Below are 7,743 nucleotides of genomic sequence, written 5' to 3'. Positions count from 1 at the left end.
GCCATTGAACTGGCACCATCGCATCCTTGTCCATGGAGGTTTTTCATGTCGATACCGGTTTCAGTGAGGAATTTTATTTCTTCAGCGAGGCCTCTGCCAGTTTGGTCTTGCACTGGAACAAGACTTAGGAAAGCCTCCTTAATACAGTGGTGTTCCTTGTTTAGATATCTAGCGCAAATAGTCAATTGTTCGATGCCAGAAATGTCAGTTGTTTCATCCGCCAATACCGCAAAACAGCCTGAAGCATTGAAATGAGAGGCAAGGCTCTCCGTTATAGGATCTGCAGAAATTTGAATGGTGGGGCTGATATAAGAGGCGTTGGCGGGACACGTCATAAGGTGGTTCTTAAGCGCTATGTCACTGCAGTCAACTTGCATGCGCAAAAGTGCCCTGAAATTTCCCTCGTTCATATAGGGAACGGCGCTAAAGTCCAACAGCCCACTCCTTATGGCTACGAAGCGGCAAACCTTGGCGCCCGCAAAACAAAACGGTTTCGACATTGGGCACTAGCCTCCTCCTGTTTTCATTGATTTGTGATTGTCTTGCTTAGTCTAGCTAGTCAGTGATTGAAGGAATGCTGCCTGAAAATGTCTTAAAAAAATCATCAGCTGCCACTTGACAGTCACGATGATATTTTGTATTCTTGTGGGCGTTGAACGTCTCCAGCGCGTGTTTCCAGTCCGAGAACGGTCTTGCCACAACAGCTGCAGTCTGAAGATGTTGCTCTTTACCAATTTCCATTCCACAGAAAAGCACGCAAATACGGCAATATGCCACCTCTTTAAAAGTGCAATAACTAAGCCACCGATAGCGGTCGAGCCACGTCAGATGAAATTTCCGCGTCTTTCAGTCTCGTGGAGGTATGAATGGAGAGTCTGGCGAAGGGCGCCATAGAGAGGTCAGCAGCTGGTATCTTGTCACGTCGTTAACCTTGGTGCAGTTGTGCAGACCGATGTCAAATTTGCTCGTTGCAGGTCGATGAATACCAGATCCTGAAACGCAGCAGTGTTTACAGTAATAACTATACTATGTTGCTACGCCACTGCTGCGGTGTGTTCAGTGCCGTGTAAAAAAATAATAAGCTACCCTTCTGTCGTGGTGTTCCTCCCCGCGAGCACCACGAGGTCCCGTGGCATCGCGTTTGGCTTGGGACGAATTCAGATTGAGAAAAGGAATCACCGCTGTTCTATTGTCGGAACGCGATAGAAACTGCAAAGTGCTAAAGAATGGTCGCTATCCTGTTGTTCTAACGTTATAAGAACACAAAGGCGGTGATTCAATGAAATCAAAACATTTTGCTAGGGCGACAGGCAAGCGATTTACCAGCACAAAACCACTTCTGTACAAGTGCAAAGACTGATTACGCGCTGTATAAACATACTAGCATTGCTCAGCGGTTTCAACTAGCTTAAACTACCACCGACATCGTCCCCATGTAGAATAAAATGGGAAAAAAAAGAAAACCCGTCACCCAATCGCTTTCGAGGAGAAATAGGGAATGTGCGCAGTTGTGTGAGAACGCTTGTTCGCTCTACTAGTGCAGAGTCTGCAAAATTGCTAAGGTTCCCATCGTGAAGAAGATCGACCAAAGCGGACGCGGCCGCAGCTGCGGACACTGGCTCATGTGGCGGGCCATGGCCAGGGCACTGTTGTCGGAAGTACGCAAGAAAATCTCCCCCAAGGACCTCGAGAACTTCTGGGACGTACTTGCCGAAGGCTCGGAGGTGACCGCGACGCTGGACCAACTGCTGGACGGTCGCCACGCCTTCAAGTCGCGCCGTGCGCGCAGCAGAGCCGTTGGCGCAGCAAAGCGCCAAACCAGTCAGCGACGGTAGTGGCGTCAACGAGAACGTCGATGCGACCGCGGTCGTGCGCCACATCATCGCCGACGCGAGCCCCGAGCCAACTCCACCGCCTGTGCAGCGCGTTGACCAGGGAGTGCAGTGCGAGCTCGACTCGACGCTGCTGTTCGAGACGATGCAGATGGACCACTTCGTATGGAAGTTCTGTGGCGCCAGAGGGATGCCTTCCTCAAACAGATGGAGGACTTGGGGACTTGGTCGGACTGCAGTAGCGGGAAACATCTCGCAGTGCTAAAGATTAATGTAAGGCTGCTGGTACGTGCCAACCCCCCCCCCCGGAGAGCCGCCCCCGCTTCCCCCCTTCTCAAGAAGCTAACATGACAACACGGCGGCACTGCGGGCGCCGGCAACCTTCTCTTTTACTTACTGATTTTTAGATCCAAATGTGAGACCACGGAGTGAAGAGAACAGCGGCGACACAATTTTCTCTGTGTTTGTAGACGCTATTTCTGGATGTGGTGGAGTGTGCAATACAATAGCTCTAATTTTCCACAAATAGAATTCCTCTTGATCCGTAGGGCTGGCAAAAACAAAAGAGAATTTAATCCCTTTAAGCTGAAAGAGTTATACGCGCCTCTGTGACGGAAACGCGAAATACGAGTTGTACGTGACCATGTGCTTGAGATATCTGAGTCATTTGAATAAAAACTGTAGATGCGATGCGCACTGAGCGAAGAATGCGCTGTGTTCACTGTCGGGAAACGGTGAAACAGCACTCCTCGGTCGGAGCGTGGTGGTTGCCCGGTTCGGCGCATTTGGGGCGAAATGCAATAGGACCTTTTCGGAGCCGGGCGACACGCCTATTTGTTTACATATGCAGGATAAGGAGCGGCCACGCGGATCAGATGTTGGCTTTGTTTTGGTCTGTGCATGAACGAGCATGTTTTTAAAACTGGTTTCGCGCCTGCGGGCGACTTCAGGAGGTTCTTAGGGCGACTTCAGCCAGCTGCACACCAAGCTGACATGAAAAATTTCGGGGGGGCATGGGCCCGGTGTGTCCCCCCTGGCTACGCCCCTGCTGTGTGATGTGCACTTTCTGGAGGGTGTTCGCATTGGCACGTGTGGAACAGCGAGAGCAACAACCTGTCGAGGCAGCATGCAAACATCTGCATCCGCGGGTCCCACATTAGGGTCACATTGAGGTGACACGGCAGGCGTGGTAGATGCCATTTCTTCTCTAATCATTTCTGGGAGGCTGGGAACGGCTGTCTCGCGCTGCTTATCAGAAAATCTCGGTAAACTGGTCCATGCATTTCTTCGCGTATCAGCGCCCGTATCATTTCGCGCTAGTCACCATGGTGGTGGTGAAAGACATTAGGACTATGTACAAACGAGAGATGGGGTGGCCTTAAAGGAGCCATAAAAACAAAATACGTTTCTTTTACTCGCAAGATTTCATGTTTTATAGTGCCCCCAGCGCTTGTCCAGATACAAATGATGCTTTATTCGCTGAGAAATTAATCAATTTAAGTTAAAATTTTGATTTTCCCACTAAATTATGTTTTCGTGGTCTGCAATGTCATCACAGGAACCAACCGCTCTGCAGCCTAAGGTCCCTTAATTCACGCGCATGCCGTACAGTGGGGATGTATACGCTGGCGCCGCCATTTTTGCTCGCTCGCTACCGAAGCAAGCCATTGTATCAAAACCGCACTGAAATTGTCGCCGCAACGCGGTTTAGTGGCAAAGTTTGAATCATCTTACCTGTTTCGCGTTGCTGGGTCTCATGGAAAACGAAAAGAACAACGCGTTGAGCATGTTGACCCAATTGCAGTGGTACGGGGCCGTTCAAAGGGTGTCTCCACCCTGTACGGCGGCTTTGGCATTGAGGTATTCACCCTTTTGTTTACGTTACTGAACCTAGATGGCGCCACCATAACGTGGCAAGCTGTTTTCTGCCTTTGGTTTTTTTTACCATATTTAAAGCTGGCTTGTTGCGTGAAACCTCGTGCTCGCTCCACAAATATTGTCATGTAAGACACCGGTGCTTGTGTCAATCGGCCAGTGTCATCTGAGACAACCCCAAAGCCCCGCAGTGCTGTGCAGTAAATCAAGCATAGTGTGCTCAGTACCAACGGCAGTATGCATCAGTACTTCTACGTGTACATGTGCTTTCGTAACTTCCACTGTTTGTCCGTTTGTCCCACCATTCTTATTGCTTTAAAAAAAGTGAGCCCTGAATTTAAGCACAAATAGCTCGTTCTGCAAGTTTATAAGCTCAGCCTAATTTGCGTTTGCTTTTGTCGGCCTCCGCCAATCTCAGAGCAGGCTGGTATGACGTCATAGGTTCTGTTGGGGGAAATGAACGAGTGGGTTCAACTATGAACACCTCTGAACTCCCATCAACCTTTAGAACATTGACAATATGCTCAACTTTTGCATAACTGTCTCCCACCTTCACTGCAGTCGAGTCGCGCTTTAAACCAGGCTTGTATTGTTCACTGTGCACAACACACCCTTCCACACACAACCGATCATACTCTTGAACTAGCTCCACACCTGCAACATTTTCCTCAACATAGTTCACGAGGTCCTGAGAAGGTGGCTGAGGATTTCCAAGAAGTTTGGTTCCCACGTGCTGGGGCTCCCTGTTGAGGCACAACTCTCTCACTTCTTCTGAAGCTCTACTCAGCAACTTCTGAAAGTTGTTCATCATGAGGATGCGCGAAATAATTTGAAAGGGGACCCCATTTGACGAAGAAACTAGCTTTAGCAAGTTCCCCATGTTGTTCTCAAACTCATAGCACGAAATTGCCCATAGTGGCCCATGCAAGAGCACACTCTTTGGCATGTGCAGCAATGTGTGCACATTTGATGTCATTTCTGGCTCCCCATAATGATATTGCATCATATTGACAAATTCTGCGATGTCCTTTGTGCTTTGGTCGCTGTCCTCCATAGAAACGTGGCTCTTCAGCAGGCAGTATACAGCTGACACCAAAAGTGCAAAGTGACTGAAAAACTGCACGGGCAAGATGTCTTCCAAGCATGGAAGGCAGTAATAGAGCAACCATGACTCCCACTCCGATGCCTTCCAGAATTTACGAAGCTTCAGCGATCTTGGAGTTCGGGTGAAGCTTGCATGTGGCCTTTGTCCGAGGAGGCGACTGTCCACTTCTGCTAGTGCGGTCCCGATATAATAGTCAGTCCTAGTATCCGAAAACCACATGTCGGTGAGCTGACGAGACACACCCAGAAGCACGCTATGCATGTAATCTGGTCGGAAACTCCGCACTATGTCGAAGCCAGCAACGTTAATCAGGGGTGATGGTCCTTTTACACCACTGATAGTGCGATTTAGAGATGCTGCAGTCCTCATGTCATCCAGCATACCATCCTCTGTTTTGTCGTCGAACACTTCTCCCACTGGATACTTGACACAAGCTGCACAAAAGTGCTTTCTTTAGCAATCCATTGCAATGATTTTAAGACAGTGCTGACTGTACCTTCAACGTATTTTCCGGGGTGCAGACACCACGAACAGCCATATTATCCATTATATTGCATGACAATTTGCCTGAAGGCCCTCGCTGGAGCATCTGCCACACTGGTTATGCAGTAGACCTACAAAAAGAATATAGCATATCAACTTGAAATAATGTATTAAAGGTCATGGTAAACTTTTTTTGGCAGCAGATACAAAAACTGTTACCGCAAAATTGCAAACAGCTCGGTTTGATTTCTTTCCTCATGCGCATTACAATCACGATGAACTCTAACTACATGCATGCCTTCATAAAGTTTTAACAGTCCAATTCGAAGTAACAAATGCAATTATTTTCCTGCAATTCCTTACTATAAATGAATTCTCGTAAGTAATAGTTCAGTGCAGACGTACCTTTGAATGTAGCAGTTTTCCACTGGCAGACCACGATATTCCTTCTGTTGACAGCTCCTTCATTTTGTCAGCAAAGGCCTGAAGCAGTAGGGTCATATTTGGGTGCTTGCTGCCATACCAAAGTAGGGCACAAACGATGTTGCTCCAGCGCAAGTGCGGTGGCAACTCGTTCAGCATCAAATGTACAGGCCAGATCGAGTAGCTAGACGACTTGAACATAGGGCTTCCGTCTGTATTCACAGTCACTGTGAAGTCCTGTTTCTCGCAGTTCAGCTTTTCACGTTGGTGCTTGTAAAATGCACCACCCATGATGTCAGATACGCCAGTGTTGCTGGGTGGCTGTGAAGCGTTCAGTGACCTGAAGAGCTGCTCACTCACAGTACTGTCTTCAAGGAGATTGGCCAGCTGCTTTTTCAGAGGGAGACTAACAAAAAAATTCCCATTTGCCATCAACCGGCGGCCATTGTGCTGCTGGCCACATGTGCCTGACACCTTGTTATGCTAAGACAAGCTTCCTCCACTCTTTGCGAGCAGCCTTTCACAGACTGGGCAATAGAAATAGAACTCCATCTCATCTGGTGAAGCACCACAAAACTTTCTGAACAGATATTTGCTCTCCGGTAGCACACGTTTTCCCAAAAGCACATTACTGAACTTTAAAAGGTCTTCAATAGCTTCCCAGGTCAAGCCATGCTTTATGGCGAGGTCCATTGCAAGAACAAGCACGTCTCCCACCGACAAGGAGGTTCCATTTCCAACAGGCTTCACAAATTCTAACTGAAAGGGAGAGCAGTTGAATGCGTCAGTGGCCGTCGAGGATTGCTGCTCATTGTGATCACCCACGGCGGTCTCAGAATCATTTTCGGCATTGAGATCATCGCCAGGCCATTCATCATCCTCTAGTAAGGAAGGCAAATTGCAGTGAGGTGCTGATTCTGAATGGCCGGCCGGTACGGCACCTTCGTCGCTCCCATTTTCGGGCGCTGGCGCACCGCGACTTTTAGCCGCCGGGCTGGCAATGGCATTTGAAGCTTGATGGGTTATGCTTGCACGAGCCGCTACTGTCTTCTTTAGTTCAAATAACGCTGACCTTGGCAGGGGCTCATCACAAGCGTCGGGTTCCAGATAGCGCTTACGCGTTTTGTGTCTGTCTGTGTTCATTGTGCGCCGCGCTTGTAACCAATGGCTTGTTTCACTTGCAAAGACAACGGTAGCTACCACGACAAAAGTAAAAACAATCTTTTCATTTCCAACTTACAGCAATTGAACACTGAAGCAGACTGAAGTCTACCAATATCCCTGTTGTCAACTGCGACCACACAATAGTACACTTGCACGCGCCATTATGACAATGCTGACGTCGCAAACGTTGATGATAATAAATTTTGATAGTACGCAATCGTGCCTAAACTTTATAAATGTAACTTTAACGTTTCAGCGCTCGACTGAAATTATGGCAAATTAAAATAATTTATTTAGTACCACTGTTTTTTGGTAATTTTTAATTCCAACTGGCATGTTCAATCCAATCCAAGTTGGCGCTGCAGCCATTGCGCAGAGCATGGTGACTCATTTGAAGACGTGCTTCACGACGACAATGATGTTTGCGCTCGTTCGTTTTCTTAACGAATACGCAAAATAGCCGTATGTAGTTCCGGTCGATGATATCAAGGACTTCCACCCTGCCGACGAAAACGATTTTGACGGAGGCAAAGTATATTCTACTTTCTGGAAAGACGAAGAAGTGCCAGAAAACACGGGGCTATACCCGGCGCAGGTGCTGCTGCTGGCAGGTAATTGCAAATTTATCTCTGTGGTCGGTTCTACTTGTTTTGTTGCTTTCAAGTGTACGTTTCGTGTCGCGCTGTAGCAAAACGTGAACAAATAGATTGAGCTTAAGCGCAGCTCAATGTCCGTATTATCATATTCGGCTGGCGCCACGCAGGCGTCGAGAAATCGGCCCCCCTACCGAGACTCCGTTAATTCCGTGCAGTGCGCCTCGCAGCTACTCTGCTCATGACACCGGCTGTCACTGTCGCTACC

At 48.3% G+C, this 7,743-nt stretch overlaps 1 protein-coding gene and 1 pseudogene across 1 annotated transcript; both read right to left on the bottom strand.

Annotated features, from left to right (window-relative positions):
• Nucleotides 1-3,918: 3,918 nt before the first annotated feature.
• Nucleotides 3,919-5,210, bottom strand: LOC144168893 (uncharacterized). The gene has a single exon (XM_077697882.1). The coding sequence runs from the start codon at nt 5,191-5,193 to the stop codon at nt 4,081-4,083; it is 1,113 nt and encodes a 370-aa protein (XP_077554008.1). The 5' UTR covers nt 5,194-5,210; the 3' UTR covers nt 3,919-4,080.
• Nucleotides 5,211-5,685: 475 nt separating this feature from the next.
• On the bottom strand, nt 5,686-7,454 carry LOC144168892 (uncharacterized; annotated as a pseudogene).
• Nucleotides 7,455-7,743: the final 289 nt, after the last annotated feature.

Source organism: Haemaphysalis longicornis, unplaced genomic scaffold, assembly GCF_048455015.1.
Source record: "Haemaphysalis longicornis isolate Haplotype H1 unplaced genomic scaffold, Haemaphysalis longicornis Haplotype H1 scaffold_2, whole genome shotgun sequence".
Lineage (NCBI taxonomy): Eukaryota > Metazoa > Arthropoda > Arachnida > Ixodida > Ixodidae > Haemaphysalis > Haemaphysalis longicornis.
Note: the sequence above shows the minus strand (reverse complement) of the source record. Positions and strands in the feature narration are given on the sequence as shown.

Excerpts from the sequence above, each read along its gene's own strand:
- LOC144168893 (XM_077697882.1), bottom strand. The coding sequence starts at position 5,193 with ATGCTGGATGACATGAGGACTGCAGCATCTCTAAATCGCACTATCAGT.